General features: G+C 39.7%; 1 protein-coding gene and 1 long non-coding RNA gene across 3 annotated transcripts in view; one reads left to right on the plus strand and one right to left on the minus strand.

Moving 5' to 3' along the window:
- The window catches only part of LOC113025604 (lysosome membrane protein 2-like), a 29,919-nt gene extending 3,877 nt beyond the window's left edge, over nucleotides 1-26,042 (plus strand). The window contains exons 2-13 of one of the 2 annotated variants that reach the window (XM_026173518.2): nucleotides 14,992-15,149; nucleotides 16,975-17,122; nucleotides 17,305-17,496; nucleotides 17,644-17,735; nucleotides 18,241-18,360; nucleotides 21,720-21,898; nucleotides 23,808-23,926; nucleotides 24,030-24,103; nucleotides 24,197-24,248; nucleotides 25,131-25,283; nucleotides 25,428-25,469; nucleotides 25,781-26,042. In XM_026173518.2, the coding sequence (XP_026029303.2) occupies nucleotides 14,992-15,149; nucleotides 16,975-17,122; nucleotides 17,305-17,496; nucleotides 17,644-17,735; nucleotides 18,241-18,360; nucleotides 21,720-21,898; nucleotides 23,808-23,926; nucleotides 24,030-24,103; nucleotides 24,197-24,248; nucleotides 25,131-25,283; nucleotides 25,428-25,469; nucleotides 25,781-25,891 (1,440 nt within the window). In that variant the 3' untranslated portion in view covers nucleotides 25,892-26,042. The remainder of the gene's footprint in view (nucleotides 1-14,991; nucleotides 15,150-16,974; nucleotides 17,123-17,304; nucleotides 17,497-17,643; nucleotides 17,736-18,240; nucleotides 18,361-21,719; nucleotides 21,899-23,807; nucleotides 23,927-24,029; nucleotides 24,104-24,196; nucleotides 24,249-25,130; nucleotides 25,284-25,427; nucleotides 25,470-25,780) is intronic. The other variant, XM_026173519.2, reaches the window with a different exon arrangement.
- Nucleotides 7,049-8,354, minus strand: LOC145429991 (uncharacterized). Its single transcript, XR_013910361.1, has 2 exons — nucleotides 8,299-8,354; nucleotides 7,049-7,627 (listed from the first exon to the last, which is right to left on the minus strand). It is a non-coding gene; the product is annotated as an uncharacterized LOC145429991 (long non-coding RNA).
- Nucleotides 26,043-26,430: the final 388 nt, after the last annotated feature.

Below are 26,430 nucleotides of genomic sequence, written 5' to 3' on the forward strand. Positions count from 1 at the left end.
TTCGGGGTTTAAGGGCAGCTGGCATCCTTGTACATGCAGTGCTGCCATCTTCTGTTTCAGTTTGTTATTACACTCTTAAATCCTACTACTCATTCCTGCGTCTTTTGGGATCTTACAAAGCTTCAAACGACGCGTCGACGATTTTGATAGTCGACGTAATCGTGACTAGTCGACTAATCATGGTAGCCCTAATGCTTTTTTACTGTTGCTTATGGGAAACTCATACTTAGAGCAATGTTAACATCAAAATTGTCACCCACACAGACCCCAGTCAAGTCATCCCGTTTCAAGAGTTTTGTGGGTTTAGAGGATTCTCAGATGGATTATCTTGAGAACCAAAGGTGAAAAGGTCAGAGGGACACAACTACAAATAAACACACTGTCAGGGCGTCGTGCATTCAGTGAATTTATGCTTATTCAGTGAATTTATGCTTATTCAGCTGCCAGTCATAGTTCCTAGAAAAGAAAATCAGAATTAGCAGGTCATGCTTTTAAAAATAATCTGTATTGGCCAAGAACAGTGCCATCTGTGCATCTTCAAAAGAAAGTTTGCATTCTCAACATGTAGAATAGCTACTGTTTTCACTTCCTTTAACTCTTGTTTTTTAGCCATTGTGTTTCGTAGTACATTGAACAATGGTCTTTGATTTCTAAATGTTTTAATTAATTAAAGCTAACTGAAGCGCTTAGTCTTGCTGCATAAACTTAAAAATGGGTCAGAAACTTATCAAATTGGACGGGTGCATTGAATGCAACAGTTTTGCGATCAATGTTTGATCCAGCATCTGCCCAACATTGAAAACATTTGTAGTAATGTTCATCATATCTTTAGTCACTGAGGTCCAGACATTTCGATGATTTCCAACATTTCAGATGGTAGAAAGTAGTGGAGCTTTCCCAAAAGGTTCACTTTTCCTTAATAATAGTGCGGACATGAAAGACCCATTGGCCCACAGTCAGTATTCTCATATGGCACACCTTCATGCTTGTTTTCATATCAAGACTTCATAACAGGTATCAGATTATTCTTCGCAGACTTTAGAGGTCGACAACCATATGCAAGACTTTCTATTGATGATGTGAAAATTTTCATTTTCTTTGACCGTTAGGCTTGGTGTGGAAACAGTATGTTTGCACTGAAGCACCGCAGCAATTTCCTAATTTTGTAAACCCGCTCAACATTTGGCAATAAAACCCTTTCTGATTCTGATTCTGAAAATGGAGAAAAAAACAAAAAGGTAATGAGCTGAAGATGAGCTTCTGCAGTTAGTATATTTTGATCACAGATGTCACAGAACTGATTAATGTCATTAAATTATTTTCACACTTGAACAAGAAAGTTGTCAGAATTTTTAGTCGTCTGTAACAGAATAGTCTTTAGTCGCTAAATAACACAATTATGTGACATTTATATTAATCAGTAGCACGTCACTTACAGTGATAAATATACTTTTGACTCAAAGTCTGGAGCCTTAAGAAAATCTCTATGTAAGTGGATTGCACAGTAGCTCTTTCTAAAAGAGGTTTAGGTACTTTAATGCCCATTAGTAAAACTCAAGTACAGTCAGTTTCTAGTCCAGAACAAAACAAGAACATACAGGCCATTAAGTTATTGAGGTCAAGAGACAAGGTGGAGGGTTGGTGGTTACCGTTATTCTGAAGAGGGGGGTCTGGGGGTCCTACTACATGCCTTGTAGTTAGGGCTGCCACAAACGATTATTTTGATAGTCGACTAGTCACCGATTATTTTTGCGATTAGTCGACTAATCAGATCATGCATCCATTGGACTTACAGCATACAGCTTATTGCACCAGCAGCATCTGCTCTTATATAACTATCATTAGCTTACAGCTTTAAGTGTTTCAGGTCTGTGGTAACTAAAAATAAAGACAAGATGATAGTTTATTAAATTTTAATGGAATTTGCAGATTGTTTCAGTGAAGTTTAATAAACTCCTTGCTATCTAAAATATAACGGGACACCGGAGTAAATTCTCGAGCATCTCACACTTCTGATAATCAGCTGTCTGCTTGACGTTTATTCAGCTGTGCAAAAACTATAACTTTAATCTCAGCCAAACCAATTTACTCAGGAATAAATAAAATACTAAAAAAAGCCAAACAATAACATTTTTAAGTTATCTAAGTGACTTATATATGTTTAACCTGAGTAGCGAAAGACGGCGGTGGGTTTGAAAACGATTTGCACTGAGTCCGGTGTTCTCACGGCGCTAGTGAGCCTTGCCCCCGGCTCGCTAACGAGCTAGTGGGGTAACAGGCGTCGGAGCGATTTTGATAATATGTGGTGTCCTGATAAACTGAGCAGATATTTGAGGCTTACACAGCTACATTCTCGCCTGAAAATATGTTAAAAGTTTATTTTGTGACCCAGAAAGAATAATAAGAGTATTATTAAAACTAACTAGCTGCTGCCATTGTTGGAAACTGAGCAGGGCTGCGCTATGAATTCTGGGACACAGCTTCTTCTTCTTCTTCGGGGTTTAACGGCAGCTGGCATCCTTGTACATGCAGTGCTGCCATCTTCTGTTTCAGTCCGTTATTACACTCTTAAATCCTACTACTCATTCCTGCGTCTTTTGTGATCTTACAAAGCTTCAAACGACGCATCGACTATTAAATCAGTCGTCGACGATTTTGATAGTCGACGTAATCGTGACTAGTCGACTAATCGTGGCAGCCCTACTTGTAGTGTGTACTATAGTTTAAATATTCTTGTTTTATTGTCAGAGTACAATTTGGGTTACTCCTTTACACAGTGCACAACTCTGCTTGGATCAGCTGAGTTTTGTGATTGTGCTCTATCAAGCATGTTTTCCAAACAGAGAAGTTGCAGAGTATGCTGGTTAACAAGGTACAAGGTCAACACACATAACATAATGTTGCTACTCAGATATTAATTGATACTAAAAACAATTACTGATGCACCAGTCATTTCCAGCAATATTGATGCCAACAGTGTCATCATCACCTCCTTTATCTGACACATAACTTGACAACCACACCCAGACAAGCAGGGGCACAGCCCTCGCTTTCGCTAGCAGATAAATACATGAAGAGCAGCAAAAAAAACTTGGTGAAGCATCATAAACATTAGCTATTATTTATCATTAATATAGCAGCGAGCAGAAATGATGAAAAATAAAACCACTCTATTAAACTGGGAGAGAAGTAGGCAGCAAATGTTAATGGTCCTGTCCGTATATAATATAAATAGTTATTTGTCTTAAATGTGATATCGTTGTCTTAAAGTTCCTGATTAAAGTTAAGAAAACTCTACCAGCAGCCAGATAGAAAGGGTAGAAGTCTACCTTAAAAATATTTAATCTGCAACAAAAATGTGATGCAAATTAACCAGAAGCACATGAGGTAACAGAGGTTATTCCTACAAACATTTGCACAGATCAGTATTCGTTATCAATATCAATACTAAGCTTGAGATGATAGCATTTTGACAACCCTAGTCTTTGGTTACAATCTTTAGAGTTCAGATTAGTTTCCATTTGAAAGACCCGTTTACAACAAGCTTCATCTCTCTGGTTCATGGTTTGTAGCTTCCACTTATATACCCATATTTTAGCCTGCATAAGAAAAAAAGTATTTAGTGAAGTGTGAAGTATTTTTTTCTGTAAAGTAATGTGATATTTTTCTTGTAAACTTGTAAACTTCGCTTGGGTTGGGGTTGTGCATGACCAAACAGTTTCGTCATACCCAAGGACATTTCTCAAGAACAGGAAATCTTTATCGGGGGTATTTTTGGCAGTTTTGGAGCAGTGGCTTCTTCTTTTGGATTAGCCTTTTTGTTTATGTCTGCAATATCTGTTTGTTTGTTTGTTTGACTGTATGCTTTTCATACAAGTTTCACACAAGACAGATACAAACTTAAAGCAAGATTTATATATATATATAAAAGATGTATCGAGGTGACATAACTCAAGTGAGCTTCTTACCCTCTGGCATTACTGGACTGAAAGTGAAGTAATCTGTCTGTAAAAAGTAGTTGAAAAAATGTCTTTGTGTCTTGCATAAAGTAGATGTCCAAATCAACTATGGTTTGCTAAGATGAAATATGTGTAGAGGTTGGAGCAGTAATTTTTATAACTTATCCGGTTGTTCAGTCTGACGTCACTAGCCGTGTCTGGGCCTGAACTCCGCTGCAGGTCCATATATCAAACGATCACTGTGGCATTACTGAGAGTTGAAAAACAGTCTAAAGTCTTCCATCTTTAATAAAATGATCAGCGTTCTGCTCTACCAGGTGTAACAATTGAGTTTAACATCCAGGCATCCATGAAAACGGAATTTATGACATTTAACGGAGTTATAAGTTAACAGGAAGTTAGCTCGCTAGCTTCTATCTAAATACAATATAGCATGTCCTGACTGCGGGGTTTTGGAAACAAATTAAACAAATTAAAATTAATTAATCCGATTTTGGACCGGATTGTTTATGTAAACACATGTTCATATGTAAGTGTTCAAGCTCAAAATGAAAATGTTTGCATTTTCCCAGATGAACACTCTGGAATTTACCCAGGAGTTGCTATATATGATCATTGTTGTGGCTTTAATGGTCACATTAATTCATATCAAGTCCTGTTAAAACAAGAAATGAAAGTTTTGCAAAGTACACCATGTTTCATAAAAGAATTCTTCTTCACTTGTTCAAGCAAGTAGATAGATGTTTGTTAATAAAATGGCTGGAGAAGATATCAAGTTTCATTTTTAAGTGGAAACTGGAAAGAAGAATGTATCTGTGGGAGTGACACAAGCATTTAACTCACATGGAGACATACTCAGTTATCTGCTAGTTTGGCAATATGATATATTTCAGCTGTGTCAAGTTACTGCCTTTTCCACATTGCACCAGCATGAAGGGTCTCTTCCCATGGATACCCTCCCAGCAGTAGACTCTCTTTGTGTGCTAAGCCTCTTTCAGGTTGAAAGATTTATTGGGAAACTGGCTGGCAGTCTCTCAGCTCATATGTGAGTCAACCAGGGTCAGTATAAGTGACCCACTGGTGAAGTGATAATGAAAAATGACTGATTCCTGAAAGGAAATTTCACCATCATTACCATCTTCACTATAGTTTCTGACTACTGTCTCGTCTCTGGACTTTCTTTTGCTTAGTGGTTTTATTTTGAAAATGTTAACCTGCTTAATAAAGCTGGTGAAGGTGCACAACTTGCAAGTAAAATAAGCTTATTTGTATATTAACTTAGGGAAATGTTGTGGCCAACTTGTTAGTCATGCTCATGTAAACCTCGTCAACCTCTTTGCAGTGTGAGGGGAAAATCTTTCACTTAAGAATTTAAACATAAATATTTAATTCTGCACCACCACGATGCTTCCTTCCACAAGTTTTACATAAAATTTAGAGGTACGTGTTGCACGGTCATCAAAAATGTCTTCAGCTTTACTGGAATGAATTGTCGCCCTTTAAGCTTTACGCCTGTGATCACTGCTTTATTTTGAATTCTTAATTCGATATATTTAGTGTTGAGCCAAACAAAATTCTGTCCCGGATAGAAATATTTGTGAGTATAAAGCTATGTACGTGACACGTGAAACGAATGTAAACGGTGAATGTAACATTGAATTCGCAGTGGGATGATGAAATTAATTAATATATACAAAAATATGATTTAAATTTAATTTATGAATATAAATTTAAAATGCATGGATGTTAGTAATTGCTGTATGTGTGATGATGTCTGTGCAATAGTGATGGGTCGGTAGCGAATGAAATGGCTGTTAGAGGCTCCTTATCACCAGCCGTTTTTTTTTTGTTTTTTGTTTTTTTTCTCTCACCCGCTCGCACTTTTTTCCGCTTCACTCGTGCGAGCCTTGTGCTTTACGCTGGGAAGAGGGGGGAGGGGCGGTAGTTACACTCAGTAGCACAGGAACAGAGCAGGAGCAGTGTTGCCAACTTAGCGACTTTGTCGCTATATTTAGCGAGTTTTCAGACACCTTAGCGACTTTTTTTTTAAAAAGTCACGACTTTTTAAAAAAAAAAGTCGCTAAAAAAGACGTGAAAACGTGTATCGCTTTTACTCTCAACAAGCAGCAGGTGCTGTAACACAGTCAGTTCTTCTTTTACTCTTTTACTCATATGCTGTTTTGTGGATCACAAGGTTTAAAACTACTTATAAACACACACACACAAAGTAACTTCACCAGAGTGCTTATTTCGGGTCACTTTTGCCAGTCCAGGCCCGGGTAAAGGAGCAGGGTTGGAATTGTGACATTAAAAAAACAATAATTGCTAAAAGAAATTTAATTTGTAGTTCTAAATAAACTCTAAATGCATTTAGGACGTTTTTTACTCACTTTATGTCTCTTCCACGATGTTATTTCTCTCTCCAACAACATAGGTTACAATTAGATTAGCATGACCAATTATGCAAATTAGGCGATGACGTCATTTAGCGACTTCTAGCGACTTTTAGGACAACCAATAGCGATTTTCCTTACTGAGGAGTTGGCAACACTGAGCAGGAGGGAGCCAGGGATAACAACAGCACATTAGAAAGGTATAGTACTCATCCACAACTATTTTCAGTTGCGGATGATAAAGGATACAGAAAGTTTATTCATGCAAGCCTATATGACAGAGAATGTGCATGTTCTTTTTGTTTTCATATTTTAATTTATATTTAATTGTGTTGTGGTTTGCAGTGTTTTGTGTTGTTTCACTTTAAATTTGTAAAAGGAAAAAGCTGAAAATTTAAATAGTTAAAAGTTGAAATGTGAATAGTTGATTTTTGTATTATATGATTTATTTATTACATTTTATGTGGAGTGAATAAATAAAAGTATATTTACGGTGGCCCCTACAGACAAATCACGTACAAACCCTGAAGCACGTACAAACTCCAAAACACGTAAAAACTCCAAAACACGTTGTAGTGGCAATTCCTTTACTTTTGTATGATCAAACGTCCCACAACTTAAAGTCCACAAGCCACTGCTGCACTGAGGTAATATTTCGTACGCAGGCAAAAGAAGTCCATTGTCCAAACCTTTTAGTTGAGAGTTTTGGTTTTGGTTTATTTATCCATTTGGCAAGCAATAACAAGATCCTTCCTACTGCTTCTCCTGCTCTGGTAAAAAACCATAGGCCCACCCCAATGCATGCTGGTCCTATACCAGTCTCTTTATTTATAGAAACAAAATGGCCCTACAGCTCTTACTGACTAATTTAACAAAATAACAACAAACAAAACAAATCATTTAAAACAAAATATTAACCGACAAATAAACCCCAAAATATAAGTAAACTAACAACAAACTTTAACTAATTTCAAAAATAAGAACAAAAACAAAAATAAAGAACAAATAGCTCCAACACTCCGGCCCCTAATTGTGCATACAATCACAATTACTTTAAAGTCCCAAAAGGAGGAGCTATTCCCTTAAACAAATCCTTAATTTTCATTGAGGATTTTCTTCACGATGAGGCTTCCAGTAGCAAAATAAGTTTTGTCACTGGCCTTTCCAAAACACTGGTCCTTGTTTGTAGTCTCACAGAACGCACCAAGCCTTTTGCATCCTGGTTTACATTTAAGACTTTCGCCATCATCCATGATCCTCTTGGAGCTGTAGCGTCTGCAATTAAAACAACATCTCCAGGTATAAGACATCTTTTAGTCCTCATCCATTTTTGTCTTTCTTGCATCAAAGGTAGGTACTCAGAAAGCCATCTCTTCCAGAACAACTCTGCCATGTACTGTACCTGTTTCCACCTTTTCCTGACATGCAAATCACTTGGATGAAACAGTCCTGGTGGAAAAACTGGTTTATTTTTCAGCAACAACAAGTGATTGGGTGTCAGTGCTTCAAGATCATTTGAGTCATCTGAAACTTTAGTAATGGGTCTGTCGTTCATTATAGCTTCAACCTCACAGAAGACTGTGTGGAGTCCTTCATCATCCAGAACTTGCTCCTTAAGAACTGAGGCTAAAATATTCTTTACTGAACGAATGAGACGCTCCCACACACCGCCTTGGTGAGAAGCTGCTGGGATGTTGAAGTTCCATTTCATGCCATCCTGAACAAAAGCCTTTTGAATTTTGGCATGGTCCAGCTCAGTCAAACTTTCTTTCAACTCTCGATTCGCCCCAACAAAATTTGTAGCATTATCAGATCTGATGGTCGAAACTGGGCCTCGTCTACAGATGAACCTCCTCACAGCATTTATACAAGAGTCTGTATCAAGTGTACATGCAATCTCCAGATGTACTGCACGACTGGTGAAACAAGTAAAAAGAACTCCATACCTTTTAAGGAGACTTCGTCCTCTTTTAACACTTATAGGTCCAAAATAGTCCACTCCAACATTTGTGAATGGAGCTACAGCGGGGAAAATAAGTATTTGACACATCAGCATTTTTATCAGTAAGGGGATTTCCAAGTGGACTATTGACACAACATTTCCACCAGATGTTGCCATCAAGCCAAATATTGAAGTCATACAATCAAATCAGAACATATAAGTATACAAGTTAAACCATAATAAATAAAGTGAAATGACACAGGGAATAAGTATTGAACACACTTTATTCAATACTTTGTAGAAAAGCCTTTGTTGGTGATTACAGCTTCTAGACGCCTCTTGTATGGATAGACCAGTCGTCTGCATTGCTCAGGAGTGAATTTGGCCCATTCTTCCACACAAACGGTCTTTAAATCTTGAAGGTTCCTTGGGCCTCTTTTATGAACTTTAATCTTCAGTTCTCTCCATAGATTTTCTATGGGATTTAGGTCAGGTGATTGACTGGGCCATTCAAGCAACTTGATTTTCTTTCTTTGAAACCACTTCATTGTTTCCTTGGCCTTGTGTTTGGGATCATTGTCTTGCTGAAATGTCCACCCTCTTTTCATTTTTAGCTTCCTGGTAGATGGCAGCAGATTTTTATCCAGAATGTCCCGGTACATCTCTCCATTCATCCTGCCTTCAATAATATGAAGTCTGCCAGTACCCCTTGCTGAAAAGCAGCCCCAAACCATGATGCTTCCACCCCCAAACTTGACTGTTGGTATGGTGTTCTTGGGGTGGTGAGCAGTGCCATTTCTTCTCCAAACATGGTGTGTAGAATGACTGCCAAAAAGTTCAATTTTGCTTTCATCTGACCATACTATAGTCGTCCAATAATCCACAGGCTTCTCCAAATGCTGTTGCGCAAATTTTAACCGAGCCTTGACATGCTTTTTGTTCAGCAATGGAGTCTTGCGTGGTGAGCGTGCATGGATGCCATGGCGGTTCAGTGCATTGCTTATAGTTTTCTTTGAAACAACAGTACCTGCTGATGCAAGGTCTTCCTGAAGTTCTGTCCGAGTGGTTCTTGGCTCTTGGAGAACCCTCCTGATTATTCTTTGGACTCCTCGGACAGGGATCTTGCGTGGAGCACCTGATCGTGGCAGGTTTATGGTGAACTGATGCACTTTCCATTTCCGGATAATGGCCCCCACAGTGCTCACAGGAACATTCAGCATTCTGGAAATGCACCTATAACCATTCCCATCAAAATGCTTTTCAACGATAAGATTACGAAGATCTTGAGAGAGTTCTTTGCTTTTACCCATCATGAAGTCTTTCCTGTGTGCCTTCTGGGTAATGAGGAGCCTTTATAGGCCATCAATTAGGACTAAAGCAGCTGATATCAATTGGTACTGATAGGGGACAGGATTTCTCTATCAATACTGACAGATTTCAGGTGATCTCCTGGCTTTCTATGTCATTTTGCCCCTTGTTATCTCCATGTATTCAATACTTATTCCCTGTGTCATTTCACTTTATTTATTGTGGTTTAACTTGTATACTTATATGTTCTGATTTGTTTGTATGACGTCAATATTTGGCTTGATGGCAACATCTGGTGGAAATGTTGTGTCAATGGTCCACTTGGAAATCCCCTTACTGATAAAAATGCTGATGTGTCAAATACTTATTTTCCCCGCTGTATATGAAGAACCCCTGGGTGCCTTTGGTGACACACGTCGCAATCCAAACGACTCCTACAGTCTTTGCTTGTGTGACCAACTTTTAAACAACCAAAACAAATTCCCCTTTCCTTGATAAAAGTCAACTTATCCTGATGCGTTTTAGCTTTAAACTGCTTACAATTCTCTAGTAAATGGTTGCTGTGTGAACAAAACAAACAACTATGCAGAACGGCGGAAGTTGTTCTGCTTCCAGTTGATTGAGTTTTGATTCCTGGCACTGTACTGACATTAGTGGCAAAACTACTTCCCTTTTTTCTTTGCTTGGTAGAACTTGAAGCTTTAAAGCTGCTTCCAGATTGTGAGTCTTGTATGTTGCCAAACACTGGATCTGATGCTACTTTTACCTGTTTTATTATAAAGGTAACCAGATCAGTGAATACTGCTCTGTAACCATTTTGTTCCTGCAGTTCATAGGCAACAACTCTCCATTTTTCCCTCAATTTGTATGGAAGTTTCATAACAACCATTCTCATATTTGAGGGCAAATCCAACTCCTTCATATAAACAACTTGCTGCATTAGATTCGAACATCCTTGAAGAAAAAGAGAGAATGACTGTAGACCTTTCACATCCTCACTTTTAATAGGTACCCAACTCACAATCCTCTCCATATATGCAGAGGCAATTTTATTTTCGTTCCCAAAATGTTCTTCAAGAAGATCTTTGTCTGTGGAATAGCCCTGCTCAGGTGGTAAATGCTGACAACTATGCACCAAATCTCTAGGCTGCCCCCTAGTGAACTGCTCTAAAAAATGCAAACAGTCGCTCCAGTTATCAGTTTTAGCTTCCACTCCATTTTCAAAGGCATTCATAAATGATCTGTACTGTAAAGGGTCTCCATCAAACACAGGGATGTTTCTGGCGGGGAGGACAGAAGATAAGTTTTGTTTTACAAGCAAAGTAGTGATGTCATTTTGTTTTTGCATAATATTTACAATCTCCTTCGTGCAATTCCCAGTCAAAGTAGGAGACTGAGGCTGTGTTTGCTGCGTCACTTGAGCTGAATCATCAACCTGATGTTGGGTTTGACTTTGTCTAGGTACGATTACTTGTGATTCAGATGCAGAATTTATACCAGAGTAATCTCTTGATGTTGGAACAAATGTATCGGCACAAGGATTTAAACTAGGCGCTTCTTGTACGTGCCCTCTTTCAAAATAAGAGTTCATTCCATCAGAATGCTCAGAGCTACAAACTGAATTTATTTTTAAGACACGAAGCTTTGCATTAGTGGCTGCCAGCTCTGTTTCCAAGGATAATGTCTCCTTTTCTTTTCTCAGTTTCTCCTTTTCTTTTCTCAGTTTTTCCTCTTGCGCTTCGATAGAATGTTTTTTCTTTAATGCAGCCAGTCGCTCCATGAGCGCTGCCTTGTCAGCCGCAGCTTTAATGCATGCGGAAGATGTTGATGAAATTCGACTTTGCTGTGACAAGGTTTTTGAAGGTGGTTTTACACTTGAGATATTAGAGACACTGTCTTCAGGTTTTATTTCATCCAAACTTTCAACAGCTTTATCATTGCGAACAGTATTGTTTTGTTCAGTATACGGCTCGCCCGCCTCCTGCAACCAAACCTTTACTTTGTCCATAAAAACAGAGAATGCTGTCACCTTCGACTGAAAATGTGCAACTTGCCTTTTCACTTCATCTTCTGGCAGTGGCAAACTTAAAAAGGATTCTTGCAAAGCGTTTGCATCTTGATAGCATTTAATAAACTTCCCAAATTCAGAAGACACTTCCTTAACGTTTTCATGTGAGGTCATTAAAGCGGAAATTTTCCCCATGTACTTAGATGCTTGCTTACACATTGAACTGCGCTTTTCTTGGCATGTCTTTATATACAAATCCAAACCTTTTGGCGTAAATTTAACGCTTCTTTTCTCTGCTTGCATCTCAGTGTCATCCTCTCGTTTACTCTTAATATCCGACATTTTTATTGTCCTCTTGGATTATTTCAAACTTTATAAAGATGCACAGCACACTGAGAGTCCATAGCCTAAAGTACAAACATGACATCCATTTACCTGCCTTTTGCAGCGGACAAACATTTCCACAGAGGGCGTTGGCATGTTTCAATTAGCGATCCAATTATGCACCAATTTAGTACGTCAAAACTCAGTTCATCAGTCTTTGTAGTGAAATTATGTCTTTAAACTCCAATAGTTTCACCGTTTTCCTTTACGGCTTAAATAATATTATCACTCACCAGCTTTGACGAACGAGTGACATGTTGATCCAGGCTTCAACATCAAATCCGTCTGGATTACTCACCAGACGATCCAATAACTTTTATTCGAGTTCGACGGTGATCCTTGAAATCCTTATATCCATTAATGAAGGATTATTCCTTTGTCCACGGGAAGGTTTTTTACTTTGTGTAGTGGCAATTCCTTTACTTTTGTATGATCAAACGTCCCACAACTTAAAGTCCACAAGCCACTGCTGCACTGAGGTAATATTTCGTACGCAGGCAAAAGAAGTCCATTGTCCAAACCTTTTAGTTGAGAGTTTTGGTTTTGGTTTATTTATCCATTTGGCAAGCAATAACAAGATCCTTCCTACTGCTTCTCCTGCTCTGGTAAAAAACCATAGGCCCACCCCAATGCATGCTGGTCCTATACCAGTCTCTTTATTTATAGAAACAAAATGGCCCTACAGCTCTTACTGACTAATTTAACAAAATAACAACAAACAAAACAAATCATTTAAAACAAAATATTAACCGACAAATAAACCCCAAAATATAAGTAAACTAACAACAAACTTTAACTAATTTCAAAAATAAGAACAAAAACAAAAATAAAGAACAAATAGCTCCAACACACGTAAAAACTCAGAAGCACATAAAAACTAAAACACGTACAAAAGACAACAGAAGTGCTCCAGGATGCTAGGGCACAGTGTTGAGCGTTTGTTACCTAGTGGCTACACAAGCCAGCAAGTACCAACGACCGGATTTGGTGTGTGGTAATAACAGGTAAATGAACTTTTTTTTATTTTTATTATTTGACTATATATGAATGCTTGTGTATAAATACACAAACAATACACATATGCTTTCATGCTTTTAATTGTGTAATTTAAGTGATCTAGGTAGCTCTGTTTTGGAAGTTCAGTTCATGCTAGAAATGTGTTTTGGAGTTTGTATGTGCTTTTTGGAGTTTGTACGTGCTTTGTCTCTAGGGGCCACCGCATATATTTATATATAAACATATATAAATAAAACCACTTTCTTTTTTTACATTAGTAATTCCTTTTGTGCATAATTTTATATTATTGTTACTAATAAATTAATTAAAGCAACAAAACAACCTGAAGAGCCGGTTCAGAGCCGAAAGAGCCGGCTCTTTTTAGTGAGCCAAGCCGAAAGAGCCGGTTCTCTAAAAAGAGCTGGAAATCCCATCACTACTGTGCAAAGTTTTGCTCAGATTGGCCCACCCATTCAGAAGAAAATATATAGATATGTATACACACATATACTGAAATCATTATACTAAGATTTAAGTTGCAGGATTGTCCCAAAGTCAAACTTCCATCCTTTGGTTGTGTTTGTGCCAAACCATAATTCTTCACTTCTGCAGTTTGATTGCAAGTGGGTTTTATGGACAATAGAAAACTAAATGGACCTTGATATAGTCTCGATGGTTTAAATAATATCAGGGCTGGTCTACAGTTCTTTGTTTGGCTTTGTTGAATCTTTTAACCACTACTGAGGCAAACCCATTTAGAGCCTACAAAGCCTGTGCACCATGACTGGAGGACTTAATGAATACTGTGGCCTCTTGCTGTGCCCAGTGTTGTTCACATCTATGTATGTGAATGTCTGCACATCAAAGCACTAGCTTTAAGTGTATTTATGTAATCACCTGCTGCATGTGTTTTCATATGGGGAGTGGTGTAAGGAAAGCAGTGGTAGATACTGAGATAAGAGGGTTTTTTCTGTTCCTGTTTTCCATGTATTTTAAGTGCCATGCTGGGAGGTTTACCCTATTGATTGTTCAAAGCATGAAATAAGATCACAGAAAGACCACGCTCTCCCTTCCTCAATCTAAGGTGACAGCTTTATTGTCCTTGGCCACTCAGCTAAACCTTTGTCTCTGATCAAGTAGAGGGGACCGCAGAGGAAGAGGGGGGAGGAGTAAGAGGGGGTGAGTATTCCCCTAAAGCATCGAGCAGTTCTGGACCTATTTCTCCAGCTATTAACTTTAAGATAAATCTGACACAATTAGGCCAGAGTGAGATTTTCTCTTAATGTTCTCTTGAAAGAAATGCTAATCCTCTCAGAGCCTTCAGTTTTTTGCCTCTTTCTTTGCCAGTATCTCAAAATGTATCAAAATGTATCTCAAAATGTTCCTGTCCGCAGGCAATGACGTTTGCTGTGAGAATGAAGCAGGATAGTTGCCTGTGTTCCACCTCCAGGGCCTCATAAGGGCTCAGTACTGAGGAATGTGGCTCAGTTCATTAAGGCTGGAGTTCTGCATAAACAGTGTGTATCCAGCTTTCTGCATCACATGATCGGTTAGCGGCTCTCCCCCAACTGCCTGTTGCCACAGGCAACCGCTAACAATTGGAGCAGTGGAAGGGCCTCCCCTCATACCATTCATGTGTGCAGTCAGTGTTCTTGTTTTTGCCGCTCAGACAGCATCTCCCCTCCACGACCCCCTACGGATGATTTGTTGTTACTATTTGTTTTTACTAGGAGCACATTGTGGAAACTTCATGTTCAAAATGTGTTGGCTGTTGCAAAAGTTTCCACTTTGTGCAGGAAATCACCTGAAAACCACATAAAAAAAATGATGTCAAACTCCATATTGAATAGAAAAATGTTTTAATGCAGTATGTAAAATGTGCAGTCAGCGTTTTTATATTAATTACTCCCAAAAGATTTGCTTTTCACAACCATATTTGTGAGTTTGAATTATATATGATGATGAGTTTTCAACTAAAAAGTGTTTCTTATGTCTCAACAGGAGATTGTGTTGGTAGAGGGCAGCCGCGTGTTTGACTCATGGAAAAAACCTCCCCCTCCTGTCTACATGCAGTTTTACTTCTTCAATATGACCAATCCAAAAGAGTTTCTTGCAGGGACAAAGCCAGAAGTTAAACAGATTGGACCCTATACGTACAGGTAAGAAGCAGGAGCAGAACTTGTCAACTTCTTGTTGACATGAATGTTAGCAAACAGATGTTTATGGTGAGTGTAAAAAAAAAAAAGTCTTCTAAGAAATCACTGAAATCACACAATCTGGTAAATGTGCTCTGGGTAGAGACTGTAAATAAAAGATGGATGTAGCCACGGGGACATGACAAGTACCTTTTTGACTCAGGCTACGTCCACACGTACACGGGTATTTTTGAAAACGGAGATTTTTCGTTAACGGAGATTTTCCGTGTTGTGGCGTTAACGTCAATTCAGATTAACGCTGACAGCACTAGTGGGAACAAAATGAATATGACTGCACATTTACGCCGACATCATTCTAGTGCAAAGACAAGTGGAAGCAGACAAAAACAACAAGCACGCATGCTACAAACTTTACCCGAGTTAGACAGCTGTTAGCACGTGATTCTCCTTATGGGGACCTGATATGTTTAATATGCTGCTGAGAGTATACCCCAGAAGAAGCGTATAGTATAGCTTTTAATTTGGAAAGAGCCATTTCTCTGTAATAAACTCTCTTTTCCAAAGATGAGTGATTTCTTGATCAGATAGATTTATTTTTTTTATTACTTTGTTGTTTCAGCAACATTAAATTTAAAAACTGTACTTTTGAGTTAAAATATATATTTATAATTTTAATAAATGACAAATTAAAAAGGCGTAAACATTTTTTTTCTATATCGAAAAAATATCGAACCGTGACACCAAAGTACCTAACCTAACCGTGAATTTTGTGTATCGTTGCACCCCTAGTATTCTGTATTATTCAAAATGATTGTGTGAGTCCGTAACCTAACCATGAAAGTGTTTATAGAGGTTTGTCTTATCTGGGACTGTAAATCTTTTTGCAATTACAGCTATCGCCATCTGGAGGGCTACAGTTTGAATTCAGATTTTTAGGCACTTCTATAAAGGCTTATTTTTTCTGGCTATAAACATGGTTTATTAATGCTGTAAAATTTGGCAATTGTGATAGTATAAAACATATTAAATATATATAATACCACTACTACTGTGTTGCCATATACTGTGCATGTTGAATTTTTGCTTAGGTTTTCTAGGCTGGGCCACAGGTCATAACCCTCAGGCTGTGTCATGTGGCCTTCTGCTTTTCTGCTTCCTCTTTGCGATATATTACTTTCGTCTTGTCTTTTCCTCAGGAGGCCTTTTTTATTTTTTTGTGTGGGTTGCTAGTTTTTAATCACTAGTCATCAAAATCCTGCACTCAATTAAGCCCTAAATGATGATAACTTCTAAAGCACCGGAAACGTTGCAACAGCCAACATTGCGTATCAAGATAATCTATTCCTAGAATGTCATTTTAACAGTTTTGGGTTGGTTAATTTCAATACGATGAATGATAAAACTGTTGCTTCACAGCAAGAAGGTCCTGAGTTTGACTCCCCAAACTGTCTGGAGCCTTTCTATGTGGAGTTTGCATGTTCTCCCTGTATCTGTGTGGGTTCTCTCTGGGTCTCTCTCTCTCTCCCACTGTCTAAAGACATGCACTTAATGTACTTAGGTTAACTGGGGATTCTAAATTGCCCATAGGTGTGAATATAAGTGTTAGTCCTGCGTCGCACTGGCAACCTGTCCAGGGTGTTCCCCGCTTCTCGCCCTATGATAGCTACAATAGGCTCCAGTACCCTCCACGACCCTGATAAGTGGAAGAGAATGGATGCAGGGATGGATGAATGGTTGCAATGTTGTGCTAAAATACAAATGCAGTGCTACGTTTATGTGGTCTGCGTTTGGGGATTTTAAATGACACTCTTTTCCTGCGTTTGCACAGGGAGTACAGGTACAAGGACAACGTAAGTATGGTGGCAAATGGCAAAATGGTCTCCGCGTATAACACGAAAAGCTTTGTGTTCCTGAGGGAGAAATCTGTGGGTGATCCAGCTGAGGATAACATCACCACTGTCAACATCCCTGCCTGGGTGAGTCATGAACTGAAAAAGTAGAGGAAAGTGGAAATCCAAGTGGGTTAAAGAGGACTTTATGTTCTCTTTGTTACTGAACATTGTTTATTGTGTCCTCATTTCCATCTCATTGTCCACCTTATCCCGTATTATTAGTTCAAATTTTTTTTCCTCACAACTGCTTCCGTTCCTGTCTCCAGGCTGTCATGAACAATGTGAAAGATAGTTTCTGGAAGGCCTCCATGGTTTCAATCTGGATGAACTCTCTCAAGAGTGATCTGTTCACTACACGCACTGTGGATGAACTGCTTTGGGGCTACAAAGATCCTCTGCTGGTTCGCGTTGCTGGCACCAAACCTGAGGTGGAGACGGTGTTTGGACTCATGTACAAGGCATGTAACAGCTCTTTACAAGTAATATAAAGCTATGAAAAGAAAGTTGTCAGAGCAGATCCTCCATGAAGTCTTGAAGATTTTTTGTTTCTCCAGAAATAACATTTGAAAAACACGTTTTGAATGTTTGTTTGTTTTTTTATTTAGAAAAATGGAAGCAACGACGGTGAATTTATCTACCACACTGGAGAGCAGAACTACATGGATTATGGCCGGATCGAAACATGGAAAGGCCAAAGGTAGTGCTGATACAGTCTCACGCAAACACACTCTCCCTCTCTGTCTTCATCCAGAGTGATGAAATTTTATTGGGTAACCTTTGTATTAACAAGCCTGTGAAATCCTTTTTTTTCTACTTTTTTTGGCAGTAATAGAGATACTGTCTGCCTGCCTTCATCCTGATCTTTGCCCTTAACACAGAGCACAGAGCAGGATATCCTGATGCCTTAAAAATGGCCTTTACTGAACCTTCTTATCCAGTTTTATTGTCTTAGGTCCCCTGGAGCCTCTAATTACGCTTGTGCTCCTGGGTGTTTTTTTTTTAACTGTGACTTTCAGATAAAAACACATTTGATCATCAAAACGTACCACTGCAATTTATGGTTATTAAGATGAAAACGATAAATTTGTTTTCACTGGACGGGATTATTTTGAAAATGAGATTTGTTTTCTTTTTTCTTTTCTTTTTTTCGATTTTAAATACAAGCCTGCACATTCCAAAAGCCTTTTTTGGTTGTTTTGTAGGGAGTTGACTTTCTGGAGATCTAACTATAGCAACAGCATCGTTGGATCAGATGGAAGTGCTTTCCACCCCCTGCTTGACAAGGATGAGCGCATTCACATCTTTACTCCAGACCTGTGCAGGTACGGTTCATCACCACAGTGCACTCCAGCCCTTTTGGTGGTATGCCAACCACATTTTATCCACTGTGGTGAAGTTTTGTGCACCAGTTTTTATTTTTTCTGTACTAATGTTTAGTTTAGTTTTTAGCTACTATATACATAGCAAAACCCAGACCTTTTTAAAAAAAAATTCCATTCTGTGACCATGTTTTTTTTCCTGTAAAGTTGGTCTTTTTTTATCACAAGTCTGTGGGGAAAAGCTAATTTTTGGAGAGAACCTCAAGTGGCCATTAGAGGAACTGCAGTTTTGACTTTATTTTCCTGCTCTTGGAGCTTGGCTATAGCTAAAAATTACTGTAGCTGGCAAAGGAGGGAAAGGGCATCAGCTTTGACGTTAATTTTATTAGTCATGTGGTAAAAATAAAGTGTTATTTCAATTAAAGAGTTTTTCAGTAAAACACATGTAATGTGGTTACCATGGGGACCTGTGTGCCCCTATCTGTTTACACTTGGTGTCCCATTTAGGACATTTTACATGGGGATTGCATGTTCTATTTCTGGTACATGACAAGCAGACCAGTGTGGAGGCTTTCACATCTAGTATGGAAATAATGTCCACAGCCTGTGGATCACATGGTATGTTATTTTAACATCCTGATCACTTACTAACAGCTCAGTGGGTGACCTCTCTTTGCTGTTGACTTTTCTGCTTAAAGCACGAGGACTGTTTGAAACACTTAAGTGGCATTTTCCAGAAAACACCATGAAAAGGCTTCCTTATTAGGAGAGTTTCCGTCTGGAACATCAGGGACAGGGTGAGAGAGGGAATGCAAGGACAATTGTGGAATAACAGAAAATAAGGAGAGAGAGAGAGAAAGAAAATGCTTTTAATGCTTGATGATTGATGGTAAGTGTTACTTTGTGCTAAGCACAGGACAAGTATTTCCTCTTGGAAGTGTTTGTGAGAAATGTTCTCAACTAATGCTTTTGGGGAAATTTATTATGGTTCCTCCAGGATTTCCAGGATGTCTTTAGAGACAGTTTGACGACTGCTGAGAATTGCAACGAGTACCAAATTTAATCCCAAACCTTGTTTGTTGCAAAACAGACGTGCTGCTTCCCTAGTCTTCATAGCAAGAGTTTGTCCTTTAGAGAGCACAAGCTGTTTCGGACGTCTTCCTCATGTTGTTGAGCGTGGAAACAATCTGGAAAGTCAGAGTGGAATGGTTGCACCTTTGACTTTGATTGGACGTGTGTCAAAAACCCCTGCACCAAATATTTACAAAGCACTTTCACCTACTTGTTCTTGGCCTGGTTGTGTCATCATGGCGTCTGTGTAACTGTGACTAAAGGGAATACGCCCCCTCCCCCCTTTATTGTACTTACTACAATCATTTGAAGTGGAAGTGCTCCATTAATACATGACGACCTTTCACACAGATCCTCAGCCCTATGTATAAGTCACTCGCTTAACATAACTTTGTGTTTAAAACGCATGTTTAGTTAAAAGAGAACACCTGGGACTGCATAGCAGCAGAATTCCCATCTGTGAGCTAAACGGGTGGTGGCCTCTCGGTCCAGAAACTGGCAGCTGAGCTACAAAGAAAAAGAATTGGTAACATGTGTCATTGTTCGAATACCAGCTTCACCATCCTTTTGCTCATCATCATTACTGACTTCATTAGAGGGTTTTATTTCATTTAAAAAATGTTGAAAAAAGAAAGTCAAAAATACACGAATATTAAATGACAGAAATAATAGACTCTCTCATATCATTTTAATTTAACCAGCCCTGTGACACTTTTTCAAAGCCTTCATTCTGTATTTAGTGGTCACTCAAACAAAATTGCATCGCAAATACATTTTGGTGAAGTTACGTACGAGCAAGAACCCTACAGAGCGCTGAGTTTAAAGACACCCTAAAAATGAAAGCAAAGAAATTATGTACAGCTTATGTACAACTACGCAGCAACTCAGAGGTTTACTTAGTAGTAGCCTGACAACATCGGGGCGTGCTCCTAATGAGATGACAGATGGTGCCCTGGGGGATGTCCTCCTAGATCTGAACCTGGGCGTCACTGACCTCCTGTGCAATCTGAGGTGCGTAGGATGGAAACATAATCTCACAGAAGTTTTCTGTGGGATTTAGATCAGGTGAGCTTGGGGTCCAGTCAGTGGTAACAAATTCTTCAACCTTCAAGACCTGCCTCCATAGTCTCTGCACATGAGATCGGACATTGTCTTTCACAAGGAAGAACCCAGGAACCACTGCACCAGAGTGGTGGCTCCAAGGATTCATCCCGACACCTAATGGCATTGCCTGGTCAGTAGATGTTTGTATGTACCTCCATGGATATGCCTCCACCTGCTGTGATCTGTGAAAAGCACAGATCTCCTGTGATAGACCTGCCAATTCTGGTATGCTATGGCAAATGCTAATCAGGCTCCACAATGCTGGGCAATGAACGCAGGGCCTACTAGAGGATTTCAGGCCCTTAGACTGCCCTCATGAAGTCTGTTTCTGATGTTTGGTCAAAGACATTCAAAATCTAGGTCATTTTGTAGCAACCCGTTCCTCTGTGCACAAAGGAGCAGATACTGGTCCTGCTGATGGGTTAAGGACCTTCTACTGCCCTGTCGAGCTCTTCTATGGTAACACTGTAATAGTTCTCATTCCTAGCAGTATAAGGCCAAGGATTTTCACTTGGCTTTTCCCAGGAAGGTCAAGGGAAAGGTCTGTACAGTATTGTTGCACGATTGGTGGGCTGCACCCTCCCAACCAGCTGGCAGACACTGTATAGAGTGCTTTGTTCTCACTAAGACTGGTTGGGATTCCCTCGACAAGACAAAGCTGCAGATATGCAGGGCAAGGATGAACTGCTCTCAGTTCTCTTGGATGTTGGGAAAAAAACCACACACACATTTAAAGATTTCACAGTGTCTTTGCTCCCAGTACTAACAGAAGGTTAACACCACAATATATTATTTGTCTTCCCTGCTCCCCTTACGAGTCTAGATTTACTGATGAAGGAGCCCCAGCAGGATTTTAGCATATTGTTGAAATCAATGTCAGTCATCTGGTTTCCTCTTTGTGTCTCTGCTGAAAGTCAGTCTGCAGTGTTTTTTTTTCTTTTACTTAGTTCAAACAGTCTTTCTTAAATAACATAACAGAACATTTCTCATGATCGCATTGCTTGTTATGAAGTTCCTCACCAAAGGTACAGTCCTTAAAAATATTAGTTTGAAGTATTCAGCATTCACACTCGATCATGCTGAGAATTTCCAGCAAAGTTCCAGCAGTCATGTGTCACTATGAAATGCTGTGCTCTGAGTGAAGTTAATTGTTTTTGTGCAATGTGACTGTTCGCTTTATTCTCCAGGACCATCTACATGGAGTTTGAGAAAGACGTCGAGGTGAAAGGGATCCCAGCCTACCGCTTCACACCTCCACCCTCTGTCCTGGCCAGCAAAGAGGAGAACCCGGACAATGAGGGTTTCTGCGTCACCCCAAAGGAGTGCCTGGGAACTGGCGTCCTTAAAGTCAGCCCCTGTCGGAAAGGTAATCGACGCAGCACAGTTTCTCTCAGAAACTTTCCATGCATCGGTCATGATTCAGCACCAACATAACCCATTTTATTCTTTTCTCCAATTTCTTTAATAATGACACAAAAGCTTTGCTTAGACTCAATGTCCAATGTAGTAGCCATTAAATACTAATGGCTACTACACTGATATCAATAAAGTCCTTCTTTTGTTTGTAATGCTAATACCCCCCTAAAATACCCATGTGACACAGCTCTCCCCACACCTCAGGCGTCATCTGACATGACTGACCCAGTAGCAGAGTGGGCGGTAAGCCCTGTCACCTGATTCTGCCCTTGAATATGACCGGGCATTACCTCAGTGTTCATAGCTCAGCTGTGCCTCATCTTTCCATCCTGTAAAATCACAGTACTTGTGGTTTCAACATTTCTTTTACATATTTAAAGTAAAAAATATGGAATTTTTTACATGGTCAATGCAGTTGATGGCCCGTACTGCACCTTTCTGTCACAGCATGCAGCCATTTCTAACTAGTTTCACAGAGTTATTCCAGCAAGTGAACGTCGAGCCCTGTTTTTTCTCACGTCAAGGTTTTATTGTTGTGAAGCGATACATTTGAAAAACTCCGTGCTTTGCTTCAGAATAATGTAACTGTGCCAAAGATTAAAACAGACGTCACAGATTGGCGTTCTCAAAAGGATTTTCGTTGTCCACTAAAACAAATAGAACAACTGCAGTTCACTTCAAAGGTAAAAGTATTTTTGAATGTTGTTTAGCCATAAAGAGAAATTTGATTGCGTGTTTATGGCCCGGAGTTAAAGAACAAGCGCAGTAAATAAAGGCCTCTATAAGTATACCAGTATGTGTGTGTGTTAGCACGCCCGCATTGACCTTGCCAGTTGTCATGTGAACAGCCTCTCAGGTGACTGCGTGTGTCCAATGTTTTTGTCAAACGTCTGTTGCTAAACAGGAGAGCAGGAAAACTCTCACCTCTGCCCCACTTTATCAGCACCTCTAACTGCCCCCCTCCTCTCATAACTGTCTGGCTTTGTCGCTGCTGCTGCGGGGACACATGGTTTTTCCACCGTTGGACCATTTGTGTTTGCTTGGGCCACCCACCAAAAATGTATCACTTGACTTTAAGATTGCGAGTTTGACCGAGGTGATGTTGTAGGAACGTGAAGTCCTCCATTGACAATATAAGGAAGGAACTCAGAAAGACTAACAAGAAATTTTATCTGGATATCAGCTGCCGCCTTTAATTGCTCACACAACAGGGGTTATTGTCCATTTGTGATGATTTATTGTTTGTTTTTGTTTTTCTTGGACCCCAAGTAACATGTTGCGTCCCTGTCAGATCGTATCTCACCACCTTCTTCGCCTTTTGATCTGTTTTGTTATTGTTGTCATGCCTTGATTAGATCAGACTTCAAACATGAAGGAAATGGGGCATTAAAATGTTTTCTGTGCTGCCGCTTTAATGGCAACAGTTATGTCATCTTTGTGGCGCTTTGCTTAACGTGTGTAGATTCGCCATAGTCGTGTGAAAGAGGTTCGAAGGTTTTACATAGGAGACATAAAACATGATCTGAACAACAGCACGTGACTTTTCTACTCTGCTTGAGCACTCAAAGTGCTTTATACTACAAGCCTCGTATCTATATAGCATTGAGACAGTCACGCTCAATTCAGGGTTCAAAATTTTGCCCGAGGATGTCTTGGCATGCAGATGGGAGCTGCCAGGGCTCGAGCCACTAACCTTCCAAGCAGTGGACAACATGATCTAGATCCTGATCTCTCTTCTTTTGAAGAGAAGAGGCTTTCTCCTTTTCTAGATTGGGTCAGTTTAGTGTGAAATGATGGCCTTGCAGCAGAGGCGTGCGGGAGCTCGAGTCTTATTAAACATTTTTCATTTCTTCTCTCAGGTGCGCCAGTGGTTGCCTCCTTTCCTCATTTCTACCTGGCAGATAACAAATATGTGGCTGCCATTGAAGGACTGTCACCTGAAAGGACGCATCACCAAACTTTTCTAGACCTAAACCCGGTAAGTCTTCAGGCTTAGGGTCAAACATTAAGATGTACTGCTACGCCACCTAGTGGTGGAGTTCTGAAGTGTATCTATGTTTATATACATTATTTTCTGACAGACCACTGGAGTGATTGTACGCGCTCACAAAAGAGCGCAGGTGAACATCTTGATGCAGCGAATCCCTGGATTCCCGTGAGTAACACACACTTCTGTTGTTGTTTTAAACATATGCGTGTAGGTGCTGTTTTTGATTACCAACCATATTTTTTGCTGCACTTTTAACAGGACCACTAGATCCCTGAATGAAACAGTATTTCCTGTAATGTTCCTCAATGAGGTAAGTGATATTACACATGCTGAAACACAGGAAACTCCTAGATCCTTATTATGAGGTGCAATAAAGAAATTAAACAGTATGTCAACATTTTGAAAAAGACACGTGTTACTGAGAGTTAGATGATTATGTCGGTCCAGCTTAGCTTTACTGAGCTGAGTGTGACTTGGAGCAAAGATAGAAAACAGCTGGAAACAAGCGACCTGGCTCTGAACTAATGTAACTGGCACAAGGGTGCGATGAGCAGAGAGTCCAAGTAGTAACTGTCTCCCAGCCAGGAAATAGTCCTGCCCCATAACCTCCCTAAAGACACAGCTTTGTGTTTTTTCACATGGGCCTCACAGCAAGAATGTCCTGTTTTAGAATCCACCAGCCTGCTGGGGCTCTTCTGTGTGGAGTTTGCATGTTTGCTTGCCTGCATGGGTTCCTCCCTCGGGACTCCTCCCCTCACACTGATTGAGCAGTTAGAAAAAGACAGACAGATGGGTTTTGCATTGATTAAGCACTAAACACAGTGCTTAGTAACACAATTAAGTTGTGTTTTTCTGGTGATATTACAGCAACTAGTGCAGATTTCCAGTTAAGATAAGAAGAAGCCCAGCTGATTCAAATTAGGCATTGCCAAGCAAATTTGGTGTTTTCCACTGAACATGTATCTCTCAGCTGTGTATCCAGTCTCAAAAGGATTTCTTTTCAAGAGATTTAGACAAGGCCAACATAATCAAAAGGAGATTTGGTTCCCAAAAGTCAAAGCCTGGCTAGATTTTCCCACATTTTCAGCCTTGATGCATTAGTACTGATTGGTTTCTTCATCTTCTGTATGCTCAGCTGAATTCCCCTCTTCCTCTGATGGATCTTTTACTCTCTCTCTCTCTGAATAAACAGAGCGTGGAAATTGACGATGCGTCTTCAGAGAGATTAAAGAAGCTTCTGCTGATTAGCAATTTGGTGTCCAACTTCCCTCTCGTCATTGTGGGACTGGGTGTTATTCTGCTCATGGTCTTTGTCATCCTCCTGTGCCGGGCTCGCAAACAGAAGGTATGAGACTGCTTCTTGCTGAGTCCTAACAACTTACAATTTGCCTGCTCCTAATAAGTCATAATTTTTGCACAATTCATTGAGTTGCTTAATTGCACACTAATAACACCGAGCTTGTGTTTCTCACTGTGTGTTCCTGGGAAGAATGAAGTTAAGCGCATTGTGTTTACCAAGCCTCTTTATGCTGTAAGTGTTGCTGCTTTATTTTATCTGCTTTATTTATTCATTTGTCTTACTTTGGTTATTATTTATCACCTAAGTGCCTTTTTTCATTTAATCTTTCATTGCACAGCTAGACCAGTTTCACCTGACTTAAAATAACTCTGCTAATGTACACTTAATGCATTGCATATTAATACTGCCTGTCTTTTTAATTGTTGTGAGATGGCATGATTAAGGGGAAGCAACCACTTTCCATTACAGGTATAACTTTACAAATTGTAATAAGACCTGATTAGTTTGTAATGCTGCTTTATGTCCTTAATGTCCCTCTACAGTCGTCCGCTGAAGACGACACCGCTTACTCTCCAGTTAATGATAAAGAGAAGGAGGATCCCCAGAATGGAACCTACATTGGTCTGACACCTAAGGCTAACGTGGAAGCTTGAGGATGTGCAAGGGGTCTGTCATAGAGGGCTCAGGTGAAGAGGATATGTTTTTAGTCTCAGATGTCTTGTATTATATGCTCTTAGGTTTCCTTAGAGAGCGCTAAACTCTATTCCCAGACAAACAGTGTTTAGAACACAACAGTGGCTTCTTCTAGCTGCTGCTAATTATGTAAAAATAGTTGTAAACAGTCATCCAGTAAGCAGAGATGACGAGTGTGCTCTGTGGTGGTTCTAAAACAGGGGTCCCCAATCCCAGTCCGCGAGGGCCGGTGTCCCTGCTTTTAGATGTGTCCTTGATTGAGCACAGCTGATTTAAATGGATAAATTACCTTCTCAACATGTCCTGAAGTTCTCCAGAGGCCTGGTAATGAACTAATCATGTGATTCAGGTGTGTTGACCCTGGGTGAGATCTAAAACCTGCAGGGACACCGGCCCTCGTGGACTGGGATTGGGGACCCCTGTTCTAAAACAATCACACCCTTTAAATGACGGAGGATCAAAACTGCCAAAATTAAGAAGACATGGAAAAAAATGAGTA

Source organism: Astatotilapia calliptera, chromosome 7 (assembly GCF_964374335.1).
Source record: "Astatotilapia calliptera chromosome 7, fAstCal68.1, whole genome shotgun sequence".
NCBI lineage: Eukaryota > Metazoa > Chordata > Actinopteri > Cichliformes > Cichlidae > Astatotilapia > Astatotilapia calliptera.